Consider the following 21,523-nt stretch of genomic DNA (forward strand, 5'->3'; position numbering starts at 1 on the left):
CCGGTTTTCCTTCATCTTAAAGAGTCTGTTTGCTAGATCTATTGGTTTCTGGGGTTGATAGTTTTTTTCTTTCAGTACTTTAAAGACTTTTCTTTGTTTTGTAACAGTTTGACTGTGTCGTGCCTCTATGTGGTTTTTCTTTGTACTTTGCTCCAGCATCTTGAATTTGTGAAGTTTTGACTTTTACTAAATTTGGGACATTTTAGGCCACGTCCTCAAGTACATTTTCTATTCTGTAGTCTCCTCCTTTTGCGATCAGATTTGCTCCTTTCAGACCTGTCCTCAGGCTTATGTGACTTTTGTCACCTCTAGTATTCTGACTACCCAGCAACCTATGTATACGAGATGTTCTGTTTTTAGTTCTAGAATTTTTGTTTGCTTTTTAAAAAAACAGTTCTTTTGTTTGCTGTTTAAAAAAAACAGAAAAACAGTTGTTTTTCTACTGAGATTTTCTTCTTATTTATTACATGCATATTTGGTATCCTTCGTCACAGTTCTGAGAACTGCCTTCAGAATTCTTGTTGGCACTTCAGCAGCTAATCCTTTTGAGGTTGGTCTTGAGGACTCTTTCAGTCTGGGTGACGTTTTCCTATTTATTAGTATGTCTAGTAATTGTGAATTGTATCCTGGACGTCGTGAAGTGCTGTGCTGTAGGGCCTCTGTACTCTTGTGTCGTGTCAGGCAGCAGCAGAAGCCTCGTCTGTCCTTTTCCCATCAGCCAGGCCGTGTGGAGCCTGCTCTTTGCCCGTGTGGTTCAGAGGGAAGCCTTGGGCACTTCGGTGTGTGATTGAGGGCTCCTCTTCTGTGGCTTTCTCCTTTCTAGGTTTTCTTCTTTCACTTTCCTGCTATGGTTGCCCACAGATCTGTCCACTGGCTATTCAAGAAGGTTGGACACGGATCTTACCCACGTGGTGTCACAGATGGGGGCCTGCCTTAGAAACAGGCTCCATCAGCGCCTTTCTTTTCTTCCGAGTGTAGGCTCCTCTTCATTCTGTCTGCTTCTGTTTCCTGTGCCTTTAGTTGTTTGTTTGTTTGTTGTAAAGGTTTTATTTTTAAGCAATCTCCACACCCAGTGTGGGGCTTGAACTCACAACCCTGAGATCAAGAGCCGCCCGCTCCGCCGACTGGACCCGCCAGGCACCCCGTCTGTTTTTTGTCCGGAGCTCATCGTTGTTTTCTGTGGGGGAGTTGAGTTGCTCCTGTGGCCAGAACTGCTGCCCCATGGCTGGAAGCCACATAGGCCACCTGTGTGGTCCTCGTGAGCCGTGTGATTGTCCAGTGAGCACACTTCAGAAGTCACTTGGTTTGTAGCATTGATGAACTGCCAACACTCAAAAACATATATCCTTGGAGCACCTGGGGGACTCAGTCAGTTAAGTGTCCGAGTCTTGGTTTCAGCTCAGGTCATGATCTCTTGGTTCGTGAGTTCGAGTCCCATGTCAGGCTCTGGGCTGACAGTGCGGAGCCTGCTTGAGATAGTGTCTCTGTCTCTCTCTCTCTCTGTCTCTCTCTCTCTCTCTCTCTCTCTCTCAAAAATAAACCTTAAAAAAAATACATTCTTACTGTTTATCAGTCTGATTTATAATCAGATTCAGGGTATTGACTTCCATTTATAATTAAGGATTTAGATATTTTAACACTATGTTTGTTGAAACAAAAAACAAAATTTGGATTAGAGGAAATACTTAAAAGTTTTTGTTTCCTTCATATGTCATGAAATTTTACTTCCTGGGAGTTGAGTAGTTTCTTAAAAGCATTTGGCTGCTTAAGAGTATGCGTAACTTTCTTCAGACATGATATATCATTTTTGGCTTCAAGTCAATATAGTTAAAATCTGATAAGCTTAAAATAGTCTTGTTTGGGGCACCTGGGTGGCTCAGTCGGTTAGGTGTCCGACTTTGGCTCAGGTCATGATCTCACGGTTCGTGGATTCTGGCCCCTCATTGGGCTCTGTGCTGACAGCTCAGAGCCTGGAGCCTGCTTTAGATTCTGTGTCTCCCTCCCTCTCTCTCTGACCCAAACTACTCACGCTTTGCCTCTCTCTCTCTCTCTCTGTCTGTCTGTCTCTCAAAAATGAATAAACTTAGGGCGCCTGGATGGCTCAGTTGGTTTAAGTGTCCAGCTTCGGATCAGGTCATGATTTCACAGTCCATGAGTTCGAGCCCCGCGTCGGGCTCTGTGCTGACAGCTCAGAGCCTGGAGCCTGCTTTGAATTCTGTGTCTCCCTTTCTCTCTCTGCCCCTCCCCTGCTCATGCTCTGTCTCTCTTGCTCTCAAAAATAAACAAACAAAAAAAAAATTTGTTAAATGAATGAGCTTAAAAAAAAATTTAAATCGTCTTGTTTTAGTCAGAGGGTAGAGGTGTGAACCGTTAGTGGATTCAACACAACTTGAGTGTTTGCTGTCTTTGTCTCGTCTTAGACCTGAGTGTCTGTATAATCAGTGTGGTGGTTATTACTTACGATGCCTTTCTCTGGCCTGGGTGTGAGGTTGAGAACTCTTGGTTAAGCCACAAGACATTTTCTTGTAGAATTTTAGAAACTCGGTTGCACAAAACACACCCGTGAGCGCTGTTGTCAGCAGTCATACCAGTCGGTCTTGTCTTCGTCATGTCTGAGAGTCCAAGGGGGCTCCGTTCGCTCACCTTCAGGGGTAAGGCTCTTGGGAATCAGTTGTGTGCCGCTGTTGTTTCCGTGAAATATAACGGCCCACGCGGAACAAACAAGTTTCTGTCTCTGGAGTCAGTTACCCAGGGTTTGTAAACCCTTTGCCAGTACTGCAGAGAGGAAACCTCAGGTGGTATTCGCTCTTGCAGAGTCAAGACGCCCTTTGGAAACGGCCACTGGACTGAATGCACAGTGATTGAGGTGGGGCGCTTATTATCATTGTTATGAATGTATGACATGCAGAATATAACTTCCCAAGTGCTGTTGTGGTGGGAATAATAACGTGAGAAATGAGGAATTTCCCTAAAGACTCCCATCGGATGACGGTGTCAGGCCTGGTGTCACAGACTGTTCTTGGAGCAGGTCCCTGCATGCTGCGAGGAAAGCTGTGACGCCGGCTTTTATGAAGGGAGGTTCCTTCCTTCATAAACCTCTCATTGCAGTGTGGACACTCTTCCCTTCCCGAGGTCATTCTGGTCAAGATGGCCACAGATGCATAAACATTTGGGTCAGGAGTTTAGCCAGAGACGTCCTGGGCACAGCCTGGTGTGGTTGCTCAGCGACTGCCTTTCCTTCCTGCCAAACCAGCTGTGGTAGCTGAAGCTTCGTTTTCTAGGGACGGTCTGTTCGTATAGTCTGAGGCAGGGTATTTTCTGTTCGTGTGAAAGCACAGCGGACCAGACCCATTGTCTAGTGAACTTGGATATTGGGGGCAGGGGATGGAGATGTTTTCCCCTAATTCTGCAGAAGGAGTCATAATGGGGCTGCTCTTTGGTACCCTTTTCATTGGCGGGTTAAATGTGACATGGGCCCTAGGCTTCTTGCGTGTTTGTCACAGTCTGGGAAGCACAGGTCCCACTGCTCACTCACGAATCGCATGGACTGTACGGGCAGGAGGTGGAGGGGGGGGGGGTGGTCAGGCCGCCTGACCTGGGGCGCCTACTGGGCACAGGGGCTCACAGTGCTGTCCGCACAGTGGGCGTGCGCGCCCCTTAGCTTCCCTCCGGATGGCTCCTTGGACCTACTTTCCATCTTGCCTGCTTAGCAGCCCCGGCAGAGAGAGAGAGAGCCACAGGTCCTGGCCAGGCCTGCCATTGGCCACACTGGATTCCGCACCCGCCCCATCTAGCCCTTGGATCGATTGCCTAGATCCAGACCTTACACCGTCCTGGAAGGATAATGGCAGGCTCTACTGAAAACCCTAAGACCCGAGAGGGCGAGGCCACGCAGCCTTGTGGGTGCATCTGAAGGAGTTTCAAGTCTGCTTTGTCTTCATCGGATCCCCAGCTCTGGCATTCGCCTTTCACGAAGTTGGCCTCTCGTTGGGTGTTGTCAACCCTCCTGACTCTTAACAAAACCCTTCTTTGGCGTTTCCTCACTTCCACAGCTTCGAGTTACTTCATAGGCCTTCTTTCCTTCTTAGCAGACTTCTTGAACATTGTGCTCTCACTCTTGTCTCTGCTGCCTGGCTGCGGTGCGTCCCTCAGCGTGGGGCAGGCGGCTCTTCGTCCAACTCCGGGCTGGAACGTGGTCCCCCCCAGAGTGGAAGCCGCAGCTGGCGCTGCGTGGGTGCCTGGGGTGGGGCTTTGTGTCTCCAGCTCCCAACTTTGACTTAGCCATAGTGCCCAGCGGGGCCCAGTGCTCTCTAGGCGTGGGCTCAGCTACACCGCCAGCATGTGCTCGTTGTAGAAATTCAGGGAAATACCCTGAACTTCTTCCTTTGTGTGTTTTCCTTAAATGTTTATTTTTGAGGGGCAGAGAGACCGAGCACGAGCAGGGGAGGGGCAGAGAGAGAGGGAGACACAGAATCCAAAGCACACTCCAGGCTCCGAGCTGTCAGCGCAGAGCCCGACGTGGGGCTTGAACTCACGAACCGTGAGATCATGACCTGACCCGAAGTCGGATGCCTAAGAGGCTGAGCCACCCAGGTGCCCCTCTTCTTTTGTGTTTTTAACCTATAATCTCACCCAGAACTATTCTAAAGAGTTGAGAGAGTTCAGTGCGTGCTGATGTGTCTGTTGCTGGATGTCTGGGCAGTTTCCGGTTTGTCAGTAGTGTGAACGTTCTTGCAGGTGGATGACCCCTCAAGCCTATAGCCATTTTCTTGGGATAAATTAGCTAGCCAGGCCCTCTGGTCTCGGGGGCCACATGAGTCACTTTTCTGTGCACGTTGGTAGTCTCGGTTTTGCTCTCTCTGGGTCGGCACCTTCTCCAGATGCAGAAGTAGGCGTCTCTGCTCCTCTGGCAACAGATTCCCAGCCAGGCAGCACACTCTGTCGGTACGTCCTGCCTCTGTCCTCCAGGCCTCAGCCGACAGCACACCCTGGTGTCCCCCATGGCCCTTGACCCGGGGACCTGTTCTCTGCACTGTCTCATGTCAAGCCTCCTCTCTCTGGACTGTGTGGCACCCTTGTCCCTGCACTGGGCTGTCCCCCAGCATGTCCTGACACTGTTATCCGTGGTCTCCATGAGGCGTAAAGGAACACTCTTGTGCCTTTGCACCTCCAGATTTGGCACCCATGTGTGTCGGGGTCTGTTTTCCCGGCCCCTCTGTAAGGCTCTCAAGAGCCAGCAGCACCACTGGCTGGCCACTGTGTAGCATACGGCCACACCTGGTGGGGGCCATGTTCGCCCGAGGTAACCCCCCCGCCCTCTACCACACAGACACACACACACACACACACACACACGATGGGATTCATCTCTACCCGAGGTGACTCCGTCCCCCCCCCCCCCCACACACACACACACGTGTGTACACAAACAGCCCTCCCAGGGAATTTATTCATTCTTCAGTTTTAAAGATGGTAACTGCCACTGGTCGTTCAGGACTTAGTGCACCGGCGGCTCTGTCCCCCCGGCAGTTCTCTGGCACCATCCGCAGTCCACGGCGGGGGGACGGCAGCTCATCAGAGAACGCGGTGCCAGTTAGCCACCGTGTGAGGATTGAGTTGCTTGTTTCTGATTTGCGAGCCCACATTCTGAAGCCTGACTGTGCCCAGCCAGGTGGCTCCTGTGAGACCGTCCTGGTGTCGGAGTTCACGGAGTGCCGTTCGTTGGGCCCTTCTGCAGGCTTCCCTTCCACGCTCACAGGCCTTGGGATGCAGAGTTTGTGTTAGACGGGCCCCATCACGGTGCTGTTGAAGCTTGTTAGCCTCGGTCCAATTTTTCTTTGTGGAGGAAAAAAAATTCATAAAAAATAACATCTACCTGGTTATTGTTTCTTCCTCTCGATGTACAAATACAAAGCGGACCACAGACATGAGTTATCAGATTGTGAGCAGGAAGCCCTGACTTTGTTTAATTAAAAGTAATATTTGTGTATGTGTTTTGAAAGCTCAGACTACGGAAAGTTAGGAAACGAACGTGGGAGACCGTCGTCCCCGGCACTGCCCCTGCCCCACTCTGAGCCCGGCTGTGCTGCCACAGCCTCTCAGGACCACCCCGCCCTCCTCTTCACGGCATCGGTCTTAGTCTTAAGACCTTCTGTGACTTCCTGGTGCCACCTGTTGTTTTGTAAGTGGGATCATTTCCCACAGCCTTCCTGGCTCCTAATAACTGCTGCTTGCTGATCATCGGAGGCCCTGAAGAGTCCCCACCACTTTACCAGCTGACGCGGCACGCCGTCTCTGGTTCTTGGCGGTGGGGGGGAGCTCATGGGTTCCACCTGGCTGGACCACAACCTGTGGGATACACGAGGTGGACAGAGGCCGTCTTGGAGGTCATGTTTCTTTGGGTCTTTGACCTAGGAGTGCCCTGCCTGGCCCTGCACGGGACACTGCTGGTGCCGAGTCTCCACGGCTCTTCTCTCCTGACCTCCTTGTGCTCCCAAGGCAGACAGGCTGAGGCTGTGATGGTGCAGCATGAGGGCCACCTCACAGGACGCTGTCGCACGCCCAGGGCTGGCTTTCGGAAGGGAGGGACATTTGAATTGACTTGAGCGATGGCAGAGTAGCCAGGAAGCAGATGCTGTTCTTGGAGAGGAACTTGGGCAGAGCCTCAGCAGTATGAGGGACAGGACCTGGGGGTGCACTGAGCAGCTGGGGACCAAGGGTCACATGCACGGTGTGGATTTGTTATCAGGTGATCTTTCCACACAGGCTGCTCCTCTCCTAGCTGGGCATTGATTCACCTGTGGAGTCCCTAGTGTCCCTCTGGACAGACATGACATGGCCTTCGAGAAGTGCTTGACCACACATTCTTTTCTTGTCTTTGTTTTAATGTTTATTTATTTTGAGAGGGAGAGAGGGGGAGAGAGAAAGAGAATCCCAAGCAGGCTCTGTGCTCAACACGGAGCCTGACTTGGGGCTCGATCTCATGACCGTGATGAGATCACTACCTGAGCCAAAAGCAAGAGTCAGTCACTTAACTGACTGAGCCACTCAGGTGCCCCTACACATCCTTTTCTAGGCACATAGCTGATATTTAAAAATTGTCATCCAGGGGCGCCCGGGTGGCTCAGTTGGTTAAATGTCCGACTTAGGCTCAGGCCATGATCTCACTGCTCGTGAGTTCGAGCCCCGCATTGGGCTCTGCTGACGGCTCGCGAGGCTCCGAGCCTAGAGCCTGGGGCCTGCTTCAGATTCTGTCTCCATCTCTCTGCCTCTCCCCACTCGTACCCTGTCTCTGTCTCTCGGTCTCTCTCAAATATAAATAAGCATTACAAAAGTTGTCCTCTCCAAATATTTTGGTAACATCTCTCAGATAAATGCTTCGTTTTCCCTGTATTCTTATACTTTCCATACCAAAACCGTTCCATGGGTTTCTTCTTTGTGTATTTGTTTTTATTTTACCGATCTTCACAGCGTCACCCAGGGCCCTCATGTGGACTGGCAGGGGTGCCCTGTCCTTGTAAGAGCACACCTGTGTGACCGCCTGGCTGGAGGGGGCGGGGCGGCTCTGGCACCATCCTGGCCACCAGCCCACTGGGCACACGCCTTACGGCGGGCAGGGGGAGGGCGGCGTGCTGCACTTCTAATTCTTCGAGTCACTTACAGTAGAACAAAACTATAAACCATGATCCACAGAGCTAATTAAGTAGAAATCCTAGTGTGTAGGTAGGGAAAAACTGATTTTCTGTTTTACCTTTCCTCATACCAAAAGCTGATCGAGGTTGGGGATCTCAGTGTGCCCCACTGCCAGCATCCCGGCGTCGGCACCGCAGCTCTGCCTCGCCTCCCACACGCTCAGGCGCCATCCAGCCATTTCCACGCCAACTTGCGTACTCTAGCTGGCATCCTGTAGAAAACCCCGCTGCCCCGTTTGGCGCCCCGATCCCAGCTCTGGCTGTGCCTTCCTGGAGGATTCAGGAGGCCTCCGCAGACCACCCTTTCCCGTTCCTTCCCTAACATGTACATACGTTGTCTCTCCCTCCTGGGATGTGAGCTCACACCCCAGGAGGGAGAGAAACAGCCCTCTGATCACAGATATGTTCCAGGTGCCCACAGGGCTGCCCTCCAGGCACCAGCATAAGTTCTTGTGGGATGAGTGGATGTGGGAGCGGAGAGGGAACCCCTGTCCCCACATACGGATCAGAGGAACAGAGACAGCAAGACACCTCCCAGGGTGCGGGGCAGAGGGCTCGCGGCCTCTCCTCTGAGCTGGCATCCGCTCCTCCCGGCCTGTGGGCTGTGCCACCTTGTTTGTTCATTACTGCATGTGGGGCGGGGCGGGGGGCGGCTGGCAAGCATTGGTCTACACCTAGATGTGGAACTTGCAGGTGTGTTCATTCTGCCAGTGTGTTTTCTGTTTATAGGACCTTAGAACTGCGGGCGGGGGCTTGCAGATCAGGGCCATCTTCTGGTTTGTTTTCCAGGTTACCTGTCCTGCTGCCGCTTCCTGGATGACAATCAGATCGTCACCAGCTCTGGGGACACCACCTGGTGAGCACCTGTGCGCCCTGCCTTGTCATACTGCTCACCTTAGATGTGTAGGAAATAAGACTCTTGGCATTAATCAGGCCATCTTTTATTAATTTGAAGTGGCCGTGAGGTGTCAAACACAAATTCATGAGCGATGAGCAAATTCCTTGTACTCTTGATAGATTTTAAAGTTCAGAGTTTAATTTTGAACAATGAAGGACTGACTCATAGGCATCGCAGCTGTAGGTGACATGCCTGTTTTTCTTTCCCCTGGCCACACTCCGTCTGGGCAACTGTTGGCATCCCTTTGGGGAGCGGGTCCCCTCTGAGCGCTGTGTCACTGTGGACTCTGAGCAGAACTGAGGAGGAGCAGGGCTTCTTCCCATGTCAAGTGCACTGTCTCAGCCTGCCTCGGTTTGAGCTTCTACCTTACAGTTAGAAGCCCACTTAACCTCTAGAACATTAAATGATCAGATAGGAATCATTTCAGACTTAAACCGTTGTCAGGGGCTTTTCTGGGCTTTGTGGCACGATGTGGCGGCATGCCCTATGCCGGGTCCCGACTCCCCTATCCAGCTTGTCCTCTTTGTATAAATCGTATAGGTTCACAAAAGACTTATAATGTAGCCTGTCCGTTTTCGGAAGAATTTCTTTTTTAGAAGATATTTTTTTAAAGCTGGAGTCCTGGACGTGATTCCTTCCTTGCTGTAGTCCCTCCAGGCCCTAGCAAGGAACCCCCCCTGCACAGTCAACCTGTAAATGGTGTAACCGGATTTGCATCTGAGCCAGAACCAAGCAGCTTTCGGTGCTGCTGCTTCCTGGGGCTTGAAACACAGAAGTGGCCCACGCTCCACCCGCAGCACAGTCGACGTCTCACCTTTGTACCCTTTAAATAGTTGCTCATCAGACATCCACGGGACACCAAACTCAGGGACTCTCCCGTTTGTGTCTCCCGAGGAAGGCCGTGGGACCCGCGCCTTGCCCTGAGCCATTTGTTGACCTGGTGTCGTCTCCGTGTCTTAGCCCGTGGCACCCCGGAGGGCAGCGAGCTGGCTGCAGCAGATCTGTGCCCGTGTGGGGCACTGGCCAGGAGCCCCTGCTGCTCCTTGCAAGCCCACATGGGGCACAGGTCACTGGCTCCCCCTTTGTTGGTGTTTGAGTTGGTGTAGAGAGAACAGCTACTCCAAAGCCTGTGGCCACATTCTCGTCTGTGTTTTGTTTGAGTGCTTGGTTTCCCTTCCAAACAAAGCCACATTATGACATTTAGATTTGTCTTCAGTAAAAGCACAGAGGTTTACTGTGGTCCTGGGGTGGTTTGAAGGACAGTTTGTCACATGACTGCTTGTCTGACAAAGTGAGGTGACTGCATGTTTTGTGTTCCTGCTGCAGTGCTCTGTGGGACATCGAGACCGGCCAGCAGACGACCACGTTCACTGGACACACTGGGGATGTTATGAGCCTCTCTCTCGCTCCTGACACCAGACTGTTTGTCTCTGGTGCTTGTGATGCTTCAGCCAAACTCTGGGATGTGCGAGAAGGGATGTGCCGGCAAACTTTCACCGGCCATGAGTCTGACATCAATGCCATCTGTGTGAGTTGGGGGTTCAGCTGTGGGTTGGGGTCCTTTGCCAGCTGTTAGCGAGTTAGATTGCTTTCTGTATACCGTGGAACACACCATTAAGCTTTAAAATGTTTTCAGGAGTAGATGTTGTCTCCTCTGTGTAACTATAACCTAATTTACAAAAACTCCTGTAGAAAGCTTAGATGTGATGTGCTCTGTCGTCCTTGTGAGGCCGGCTGATTCTGTGCTGACTGTTCACCTCACAGACATTGGCGATGGGCCTACAGTGTGCGGGCCCTGGGGTGAGCCAGCGATTGGTGTCCTGGGCTTCCCTCTAGTTGGGAAGCAGACAAGGCAGTAGTTGACCCAGTCAGCACAGTCTCTTAGGAGTGGGGGGCAGAGGGGGGGCAGAGGCTGAACCTTGAGCAGGAACCTTACACGCTCAGCCTCCTCCCCGTGGTTGGGGCGCAGCCAGCTGAAGGAGCCTTCCCGTTGCCGCGTCACCCTGACGTGATGGGGGTTGCAAGAAGATGTGGAGGGTGGTATCTGGTTGGTCAGGGCTGGGCATTCCTCCCCCGCTTTTCCTCCACGAGGCTAGTCCAGCTGCTGGCGGTGCTCAGGGGTGACCACACTCTTCCTGCTCCCTTGGGAAACAGTTGATCATGAAAGGAAGGCTAGTCTTTGGGGAAGACGGCCGCCGTGCCTGCCCCAGTACCGACGCCCTCCCTTCCGGATGCCCAGGCAGCTGCCGCTCTGCTTCCCTGTGTCTCCAGAGTCCGGCCCCTGCTGACCCTTTCCTCCTGTGCGGGCAGCAGCCCTGCTGTGGGCCGGTCCTGTTTCCACTACTTCTCTGTGTGCATTTGCCTACTCTCTCGGCTTGCTTTCTCTTTCTAGTTCTTTCCAAATGGCAATGCGTTTGCCACTGGCTCGGATGATGCTACCTGCAGGCTGTTTGACCTCCGTGCGGACCAGGAGCTCATGACTTACTCCCATGACAACATCATCTGTGGGATCACCTCGGTGTCCTTCTCCAAGAGTGGGCGCCTGCTCCTTGCAGGGTACGACGACTTCAACTGCAACGTGTGGGACGCGCTCAAGGCCGACAGGGCAGGTGGGTGCTCGCTGGGCCTCCTGGGCCTCCTGGGCCTCCTAGGCACTGAGGGCTCACCTTTGAGGATGGGCCTGACTCCCAGAGGCTGGAATATTCGGGTTTGCACACATGATGCTGGTAAGAAGCACATGCTGTGCCCAAGTATATCTGCCTGCCCTGTGGTGTGGCCGGTGGAAGGACAGGGGACAGGCCAGGGTGTCTGCGCTCAGGGTCTCCAGCACGTTGGCTTCCCTGGCACCAGATCTCCTTACACGCACTGTGTGGGGTGCACGGAGACCACCACGGTGGGCGGACAGCTGCTGGGTCTTCAAGGCCCTCACCTTGCTTTCTCTCTCCACCAGCTGTACGTGGTGGAACCGTGTCATCTATGGGGCACAGGCTTGGGCAGGTCTAAAGTCTCAAGTTCACACATCAAAGGCAAGTGTGTGGCTGTAAAGGGCATTAAAACACAAGTTGTACAGGGTTGCCTGACTGGCTCAGTCAGTAGAGTGTGTGCCTCTTGATCTTGCGGTTGTGAGTTCAAGCCCCATGTTGGGTGTAAAGATTACCTAAAAATAAAATCTTAAAAAAAAATTAGAAAATAAAACACAAATTGTACAAAAGGTGAGAAACATCCTGTATTAAACGTGGACAGTCAGGCAGCTGAATTGAATTGACATTTTCAGAATCTTTCAACCCAGTTAATCTTGGCAGGGGGAAGAAGGGAGCATGACTTGGGGTCTTCTTGGGGGGGGGGGTCTTACCTTGACGTCCCACTTTCTGATGGATCTTTACCCACCCTGGGCTGAATTCCCCTCCTGCCCCCCACTCCCTCTTGCATACCTCTTGCTCCCACTGCCCCAACAGTTTTCTGGTCCTGCTGCCACAGCAGAGGACACTGTTCCATCCAGCTGAGTCTGTCTCTTTACTCAGCTGTGACACTAAGGAGTATAGGAAATGGACACGGATTCTCTGAAATTAGCCATCAGATTCTTCTGATCAGACGTGGAATGTTCTGGATGATAATTCCCTTTTTTTTTCTGATTTTTTTTTTTTTTTTTAATGTTTCTCTTTGAGAGAGAAAGAGAGACAGAGCACGAGTGGGGGAGGGGCAGAGAGAGGGGGACATAGAATCGGAAGCAGGCTCCAGGCTCCGAGCTGTCAGCACAGAGCCCGACGTGGGGCTCGAACGCCCAAACTGTGAGATCATGACCTGAACCGAAGTTGGAGGGTTAACTGAGCCACCCAGGTGCCCCTGGCTGATGATTAAGCACAGGTGACTGAATGTCAACAGGAGGCTTGTCTCACTGTGGGGTCAGCATGGAGTCACTGTGTGACATCCCATTGGCCCCTCTTGCCTCAGTGTCCAGCTCTCTATTTTGTGCCCTGTGCTAGGCTCCAGGGGTTACAAACAGATGAACAGCCCACAGGCTTACACTCTTGGGTTCTAATTGCCCTGAGATTGGAATGGTTGGCTTTTTTTATTATGATTTAGATTTATTTTCTTTTTCTTTCTTTCTTTCTTTCTTTCTTTCTTTCTTTCTTTCTTTCTTTCTTTCCTTCTTTCTTTCTTCTTTCTCGTTTTTATTATATTTATTTATTTATTTTGAGAGGGGGTGGGGAGGGGCAGAGAGAGAATCTCAAGCAGGCTCCATGCTCAGCGCACAGCCTGACCTGGGGCTGAATCTCACGAACGTGATGAGATCATGACCTGAGCTGAAATCGAGAGTTGGACGCTCAACTGACTGAGCCACCCAGGTCCCCCTATATTTCATTTTTTATTTAAGCTTCTTACCACAGTGAATACATTCAGGAGTTGGTGCCAAAGGTCCTAAGTTATTCACTGTGTGTGTCTGTACCTTTTTATTGTGTATGTTCCTTGTCATCACGGCTGTCTTAAAAACAGACTTCTTACCGGGGGCTCCAGTGCGTCTTTGTTGTGTGTGAACACTTCCCTGTGGCTGTAGGTGTGTCCATGTTGTTTTTAAGAGAGGAGTATAGTGAGCTGCACTCACCTTGGACCAGCGTGGTTTCTCTGCCTCCCGGTGTCCTTCCCTGCCATTGGGACATTGCAGAGGAGGGGCCTTGGCGTTCTGGGTATGCTTCCGCGGGTGGCCCTGCCAGCCAGCCCTGCATAGCATCGCCGCGTCGCCCCCAGGTGGGGCACCTCTGGGTCCTGGAGTGACTGGGCTGTCATCTGCTCTCAGGTGTCTTGGCCGGGCATGACAACCGCGTCAGCTGCCTGGGGGTGACTGACGATGGGATGGCCGTGGCGACAGGGTCCTGGGACAGCTTCCTCAAGATCTGGAACTAACGTCGACAGGTAATGCAGCAGCCAAGGTGCCCTCCCTGCGTGCACGTCTGTGTATGTATTTCACACGGCACATAGGATGTCACAGTTGCTAGATTAATTCGATGTAGAGCTGATCTGGAACTGTGCTCAGGTGAGCGTTACATCCACCTGAGGTGACGTGTCCTTAGGGCAGATGGGCGTGACGGTGGGGAGAGCAGGAGCAGTGAGTGTGGGTGTTCTCTGTTTATATTGCTTTAAACTCTGTTTAAAACAGCAGGTGGACGTCGTGGCGACTGGAAGACCATTCCAACCTTGAAGCGTTACAGTGATAGCATTTCCTCTCCACCCCTACTAACGTGGACGCCCTGCACCCCCTCAGAACTTCAAAAGGGCAAGGCCTTTTCCTTCACTTATTGCTGAAACCAAGAGCACAATTCCCATTAAGAGAACCTCTGTGCTGTAAACTGAGACAAAATTGTGCATTCCTTCCGGGACCATCGTCTTTGTTCTTTTTTGTCTGGAATGAATTTAAAAGGAAATACCATAATAAACATGTTAACCAGAAGGTAAACTTGAGTGTAATTGTGAGACAGACACACCTTTTCACTAGTTCATTTGAATTTCAGGTCAGTGACCCTATTTTGTGCTGTTCACGCAAAACAAGTGGAGGATTTTATCTCGTAACTGGTTCTAAATTTCAGGTTGTGTTTGTAACAGGATTTTGCAAACATTCATATTTCCTTCTTAAAATATATTCCTTTACGTTCAGTAGTTCAACAGAGGAAGAGGGTCTGGTGCAGCCTCTCTGAAATTGTTAATGATGTAAACTGAGTCCCTCAGGTTTTTATTTTTTGTCCTGTGTCACGTAATTGTTACGCACAAACACGGCCTAGAAAGGAAGACAGACGCTAATCAGGAAAGGAAGCAAGCACACGCCGTGGATGGTCTTGAACGCGTGATGAAGTCTACTCCAGTTAGGCACCTGTTCCTCCCCACCCATCCTCCCCGCCTTCTCGGTTCAGTTCTTAATCTCACAGCGGGTTTCCTTGTGAAGTTGGAGGGAAGGAAGTCCATGATAATAGCCTAACGCTACCCTGTGCCCCGCCCCCAGCCGTCAGGAACCTCTGTTTTCAAGAGAGGCGCCCGTCCCGTGCTTGGATAGTCAGTCAATTATTTGTGTATGAAACCATGTACAAATCAATGTTTTGAAAATAATGATCTCAAACTTTCTAAGTTAAATTTTAAAAAATTTGATCGTTTGCCATATTGGGTGGGTTTACTCTTAGAATCGCATGCTGTAGAAATGCTCAAAAGTGCATCCAGGACTCAGTCCTTAGATGTTCTTTTTCTTTTAAGAAATAACCTCTTTCAAGTTGTAACCATCGCGGCTCTGTCCACTTCTTGCTGCCATTCTGTGCACCGGAAGCAGTACAGCGAGCAGCCCCTCGCGCTTGGGTGGCAGGATGAGTCACTGTTTGCTTTCTTTCTTTTAAAAAAAAAAAAAAAAAAAAAAAAGCCCTGTTGCAAAGGATTGCCGTTGGACTCGGGGGCGGGGGGAGCAGGGGGTAGAGACCCGGCCTTCCTCTGCCAACTCCTCTTGGCCGGTCTCTGCCGTGGGACCAGCCTTCTGCATCTGAGGCGGGTCGTCGTATAACACCCACGCCTCCCCGGTCCCGCTGGAGGCCGGGGGACAGCGGCGCCGTGGGCTGCCTCCCTGCACCCGAGCCCGCGCCACAGCAGCAGCGGGGGCTTCTCTCCGTCCTGTTTCCGCAGCATCCTGTACAGAACTGCGCTGTGCCGTGCAGTAGGCCAGGGGCTGGCAGGGAGAAGAAACACGAGCCCTCCTTCCCTCCCATCCACACCTCTGTAGGAGCTCTCTGCACCCCGTGCCCTCACTGTATTTAATTTTAAAGTCAGTGTATTGCAAGGAGGCTGGATGCGAGATAGATACTATATTAAACTGTACTGTTATTTAAGATGTAATAAAGCGGTTTGACATGAGGGACTTGGGTGTGGCTGCTTATTTGCCAGGCTGTTTGGGCTCGTGACACAGCCGTCTTCCCCTGGCCGCCCTACTCGGTGACGTCGGCTGGATGTGGTCGTGTGTGTGGGCAGTGGCATGGCTGCCTGCTTCTCTGCCATGCCTTTTGTCCCCATCGCCAAGAGTCCCTGAAAGGAGGGTCGGGTCCTCGGCCGGCCCCACGCAGTAGCAGCGCCCCAGCAGTTCTGCCACCGTCGGGGCCCAGCCGCCCTTCCCCCACCTCTCAGGCCACTGCCCAGCGCGCGAGGAGCATCCCCAGGCGCCGTCCTGCCAGGGTCTCTCATCTTCGGGGCCTGAGGCCCTTACCTCCTCCTCCCTCTGTAAGATCTAGGACGTTACTCCAGACACATGCTTTCCTTCTGACTGAGGTTTGTTTTTTTTTTTTTTTTTTAATTTTTTTTTTTTTCAACTTTTTTTATTTATTTTGGGGACAGAGAGAGACAGAGCATGAACGGGGGAGGGGCAGAGAGAGAGGGAGACACAGAATTGGAAACAGGCTCCAGCCTCCGAGCTATCAGCCCAGAGCCTGACGCGGGGCTCGAACTCACGGAGCGCGAGATCGTGACCTGGCTGAAGTCGGACGCTTAACCGACTGCGCCACCCAGGCGCCCCATGACTGAGGTTTTTATCTCCATCTGGATAAAAAGAGCGGCATCTTGTAAGAAAAAACCTGAATATCTCCCCCAGAGTGTGAGAAACCACTCGGAACGGGCATACCCCTGAAGAACCTCCACCAGGGCCCCGTCCCTTCCTCATTCTACAAGGTTATAAAAGGTGACTTGGTAGTTTTCTTGGGTTAAATGCTGGTGCTTTTTCATAAATAAGTGAAGACTGCTCTCCATGGGAAGTACTCCCGCCTGAGGCTCTCTTCTCCAATTACCAGCAAGACAGAGCAGCAGGAGGAGCGGGTGCATTTCTCCCGTGCATTTCTGCCACGACCAGGGGTGCTGTCTCCCCAGGGACTGGCAGCCTGAATGCTAGGTTTGCCTAGCTTCAACCTCCTCCCCCACTGCTCCCTGAAAGACCCTGCCGGCTGTCTTACAAAATGCCAGGGAGCATCTGAGGTGCTCCTGGGGCTGATGACTGGAGTCCTTGGGAGGGAGGTTCTCCCGGGAGCAGAAAGCAGGTAGTTATCCTGCACAGAGGTACACCCTGGGATGGGGTACAATGGAACCTCAGCAAGGACTGGTAGCCCACAGTTGCCCACGTGTTCCCTCTGTCCTTCAGTGCCCCAGCCTGGCACCCGGCATGTCCCCTGCTCCCTGACCTGCCCCTGCATGGTGCAGCTAGCTCTCTGCTGGCTCTGAGATCACTGTCCCACTTTCTCAGCAAAGCAGCCACTGGAAACAGGCACCAGTAGGGGCATCTAGAAAGTGGCCATCTTGCTGTGCAGAAGTGAAGGGACACCTGCGCACAGCCAGGGTGGACTGTGTTCATTTTCAACCTTCAGGCACAAAACTCAAGCTTGCACGGACTGAGCAGGACCCTTTAGCACTTAACCTCTGCTGCCTGGACAGCCCTCGGAAAGTGACTTCTCGCTCTTTGCCATGCGTCCCCTTCCAGGGTGCTGGCCGTGCTCCCTCCCCTTCCTCCAGTCTCCCCTGAGACTTCCACCCCTCCTGTCCTAGTCATGGCCCTGCCCTTGTGGGCACCTGTTGCAAGTGTGCTGTCCAAGCTCCACACAGAGCCCTTGGGAGGCTGGACTGAGCTGGGGCCTCTCGGTGACTTCTAGGGTTCTGTCCCCACCATGCCCACTCAGTGTTGTGCCCCAGATGGATACTGGGGGCTTCTGCCACCCCCCACAGTGCCTGATCCTCAACGTGGCCCCACCAGCCCCGTGGGCTGCCCTGAGGGGTGTGCTGTCCAGGCAGGGGCCCTCCTCTTCCTAGCGCTGTCTCCCCCAGCTCCCCACTCCTGGAGTCCAGTCAAAGCCTTCCCGGAGCTAGGGCCACACTCTGCCCCTCATGTCCTCGCTGCAGGTTACTCGGCCGGTGCCCCAGATTCCCTGAGTGAAAACTGCAGACAACAAAAGCACCTGTTTCCTAGAGGCCTTGTGAGAATTCATCAAGCCCCTTTGTGCAGATGCCAGACCCCACCCACCGCAAGCTGGCACTGCCTCTGCCCCTCTGTAGCTCCTCCTAGCTGGTGGGGGTGGGGGGGCTGTCCCTTTGCTAACCACCCTGGTGAGAAGTTCACGGTCTACTCCAAGATCTTGTCCCCTGCTGGACCATGTGCCTGGCACCTAGCAGGCCTGCAGGAAGAAGGGCTTCCCTCCACACTCGGTCACCCAAAACCACTCCCACCAGGAGGGAGCCAAGTTGGCAATTCCAGACACCGGGCCCTGGAGAGGAATAGGTAAGGAGGGGCTGGACTTGCCCTGTGCGCTCTGGCTAGAGGCCTGGGGCTGGGGGTATGGACAAGATGACTTCTGAATAGCCCAAGACACCCACCTCCACAGGGAGCCTTGGTCCCTCCCTGCCGCCCCTGTCACCCAGGCTCCTGGCCACTTCCCCTTTTGGGTGCTGGGCAATCTCTGTTCATCCTCTCACCCGTCAAGCACAGTTGAGGCCAACTTCCATGTGAGCTGGGGGCAGGACTCCAAGGAGTACCCGCTTCACCTGAGAGCTGCTCTCGAGACTGCACTTAAAATCCAGGACCCCCCACCCTGTCCGAATGAGTCCAGCTCTAGGCAGGCAGCCTATCCGGCTCTACCCTCCATGGCCCAGGCTTCCTTCTTCCACCACCTAACCCACCCACCCTGATATCCCCCATCATTCAACCCTCCGAAGAGGGTACATCTAGGTTTTAGGGGTCTGAGGCTTAAATAAAACAGGAATCACAAGTCACATTTAAGAAAATACAAAGAAACAAATACGAGCGTTGGGAAAGGTTACCCTTGAGACCCTCTGAGGCAGAACCCTCTTCCTCAGCCCAGCCCAAACTAGCCTGCCTAGCATCCACCCACCCCCCCACCCCCATCCTCACACCAGCCATTGTCCTTGGTGCTGGCCCTTCCCTCTCCCCACCAAGCCTGGCTTATTCCTACTCCGCCTTTGGACTCAGCCCAAGCCAAACGGCCTCTAGGAACCTTCCGGGTGCCTTAAAGCACCCCACCCCTCCCAGCATCGGCTTCCATTACTACTGGCCAGCCTTGGGGGGGGCCTGGTGGGGGTTTCCATTACTACTGACCAGTGTTTGATGGGGCAGAGTGGGACCCGGGCCTACTGGGAAATTTTGCACAATCCGGGTCAGGTGAAGGAAGCCACAGCCCCTGTTTTTTCATCTCTGAAATGGGGAAGCACCCTCTGAGGTCGGGGTGGACAGAGGCTTTCCATTATTGCAAACACTGACACAAGTTCCCTTTAGAGAGGGACACACAGGAAGGGCCCTGCTGTGTGAACTCGGCTAGCCATAAGGCTGGCTCTTCTGCCTTGGTGCCTTCTCTATAGACTCTTCCTGATCTAGAAGGTTCCTGGGAGGCCTAGCCCAATGCCTGGAACATAGTAAGAGCTGGCTCAAGCATTAGTATTATTATGTTAATGACCATATCCCAGATGTGCAGCTCAAAAGGCTTCTCCTGTGGGTGTGGCTGGCGGTCACTTTAGGGAAGTGGTGGGGTTTCCAAAACAACCAGAAAAGGAAGTTACAGAGCTTGAGAAATCACCCCAAATTCCTGCCATCCTTGGCCCCCTTTCCACTCACTCTTGGTGACCCTGCTGCCCAGTGGCCCCAAGACAGCAGGGAGACATGTCCTGTCTTGTGCCCCTCTGTGTTTCAAGTCTCTGGACACAGGGCCAAGAGACCCCGCCAGAGAAGACTGACAACAGCAGGTATGGGGGTTGTGGAAACCTGGAAGTCAGGCGGTTGGCGGAGTACTCCAGTCTATACGAGGTGTTGGGACACCTGAGTGTACACAAGGAATAATGGTGGGCACTTGGGAGCCCAGGCAGATTACCAAGCACCCAACAGTGCACTGCCCGGGGTTCCTCTACAGTGACCCGCATCAGCTTATTCATAGATGTGTCCCAGGAGCCTGGCACACTATTGGGATACTTGACTCCTGGGTGGATTGGGGAAGGCCTGCAGCGAAGGTACAAAGTGGGCACTGTGGCCTTGGTCCCCTTCCTCCCTCCTGTCTGGGTCCTGCAGTGGTGGTGGGAAAGGGGGGAGGGGAGGACAGTGCTAGCAAGTCACCATACAGTGGCCCCTCTGACAACTCAAGCCTAGAGCCCCTGCAGTCCAAGTGGTGTGCAAGTCCCTGCCAGGCTGCTTGGGGTGGACGAGGCCCCTGGTAGCCGGCCCAGGCCGCCCCCTTCCAGCTGTCCTGGCAGGGAGGGGCCCGTGCTGCCGCAGCTGCTCACAACGAGTTTCGGTTCCCCAAACATGTTCCTTCTCCGCAGATTCATACCCTGTCAGTTACGGAATCCTAGGCGGGTGCTGTCACCACTCGCGGGGCCGAGGCCAGCCCACCCTAACCGCGGTGGTGGGGAGCTGGGACAGCCAGGGGGCAGGGGCAGGGGGTGCCAGCCCAGCGGACTGACGGACGAGTATCCGAAGCGGCGGGGTGACCGAGATCCAAGGTTCTTCCTCCCGGAGGCCGCCGTCGGGGTCGCGGCGGCAGAAGGCCCACCCCAGATCCCAGGCCCCCCGACCCCAGGCCCCGACCACAGCCCCGCCTTTCCCATCCCAGACCCAAGTCCTTGCCGGCCGAACCACGTGCGCGGGGGCGTGGCGCGGGAAGGGAGCATGCGCGGCGCGTGGCGCATGCGCGGCGCGGGCGCGCACGCGTGCGCACTGGCTGTATTGCTGCTCGGCGGGCCGGCGCCGCGGTCCCGGCGGCCGTGGGGCGGGGGGCGGCCATGGGGCGGGGGGAGGCCGCGGCGCCGGGGGCCGGCTAGCGACGGCGAGCGGCGGCGGGGCGGCGGGGCCCGCGGGCTCGGCCCGGAGAGGGGACGGCCCCGCAGGCGCCCGGGGCAGCGAACGGTGAGTGCGCGCGGCCGCTCGGCCCTGCCCTCCGCCCGCGGTCGCCGCCGCCCGTGGTCGCGGGGCCGCCTGGAGGCCGGGGACCGGCGGGGGGAGGTGTTGGGGGCGCGATCCCGCCGGCCGACGGGGTGTGGGCCTGAGGGCGCGACCCCCGACTTGGCCCGCGACGACTGCCTCCTGAGTCGGCCCGTTGGCGGGCAGCCTGGCGGGTCGGCCCTCGCCGGCAGGTCGGGGTCACCGGAAAGCGCCCCGCACTCGGTGCCGGACACCCACCGGTGACCCGCGGCGGCTGGAACCCGCGGGCGTCTCGGGCCGGGGTCGCTCCAAGCAAACGGATGCCTTTGGTTCTGAGTAACAGGTTACTTTTCCTTTCCCGTCTTGGGGCGCAACTGTCTCACGTGGAAGACTTCCTCATTCGTTTTGGGAATACGCCCTGGCTTTAACCAAGTGACTTGCTTTCCCATCTTTCCGGATGACGCCATTCAAGGACTCATTCCCCCAATTCCGCTTGCCCCCCGCACCTCCCCGTCCCTGGGCCTTGCACACCCCGGGCCTTTCTTCACTGGGACCTTTGCCCCCGCCACCTGGTGACTTGAGGACAGGGACAGGTGCCAGTGCAGTGCCTAGCCCAGTGGCTCCGCTTGGAGGTGAGCCTTCCTGACGGGTCTGGGATTTTTGTTTTTGTTTTTAATTTGCCGGCAGGTCTGTGTTGCCAGCACAAAACCCGTGATGGTAGAGGGTTCTCCCAGACGCTGGCCCAGCAGCAGTCAGTCCTTCCTTGGGCAGTGGAGGTGGCTGTTAAGTAAAAGGGGAAACAGTTGATTTTATCGAGTTTACCACCTGAGAAAAGGTCGGTTTAACCTGCAGAATGAAGAGGCGGGTGTTTTATTATGGGAGTTGATGGCCCCACATCTTTTTTACCCAAATCACCACTTTTCTCAAAGCATGGATGTTACAACAGCCAGAGGGAGCTTCAGGAAGCAGGCCCAGCTCCCAGGGGAGGGAATGTGCAGGGACAGTGCACTTAGA

General features: G+C 53.9%; 2 protein-coding genes across 5 annotated transcripts in view; both read left to right on the plus strand.

Annotated features, from left to right (window-relative positions):
* The window catches only part of GNB1 (G protein subunit beta 1), an 89,046-nt gene extending 73,575 nt beyond the window's left edge, over window positions 1-15,471 (plus strand). For both annotated transcript variants that reach the window (XM_047873735.1, XM_047873736.1), the window contains 5 exons: window positions 8,481-8,547; window positions 9,916-10,117; window positions 10,982-11,198; window positions 13,385-13,500; window positions 13,745-15,471. In XM_047873735.1, the coding sequence (XP_047729691.1) occupies window positions 8,481-8,547; window positions 9,916-10,117; window positions 10,982-11,198; window positions 13,385-13,491 (593 nt within the window). In that variant the 3' untranslated portion in view covers window positions 13,492-13,500; window positions 13,745-15,471. The remainder of the gene's footprint in view (window positions 1-8,480; window positions 8,548-9,915; window positions 10,118-10,981; window positions 11,199-13,384; window positions 13,501-13,744) is intronic.
* A 3,741-nt stretch (window positions 15,472-19,212) lies between these two features.
* The window catches only part of NADK (NAD kinase), a 32,609-nt gene continuing 30,298 nt past the window's right edge, over window positions 19,213-21,523 (plus strand). For 2 of the 3 annotated variants that reach the window (XM_047869252.1, XM_047869255.1), the window contains exon 1: window positions 19,213-19,341. In XM_047869252.1, coding sequence (XP_047725208.1) covers window positions 19,259-19,341 — 83 coding nt within the window. In that variant the 5' untranslated portion in view covers window positions 19,213-19,258. Of the gene's footprint in view, window positions 19,342-20,385; window positions 20,495-21,523 lie in introns of those variants that run through there. The other variant, XM_047869253.1, reaches the window with a different exon arrangement.

This window comes from Prionailurus viverrinus, chromosome C1 (genome assembly GCF_022837055.1).
Source record: "Prionailurus viverrinus isolate Anna chromosome C1, UM_Priviv_1.0, whole genome shotgun sequence".
NCBI lineage: Eukaryota > Metazoa > Chordata > Mammalia > Carnivora > Felidae > Prionailurus > Prionailurus viverrinus.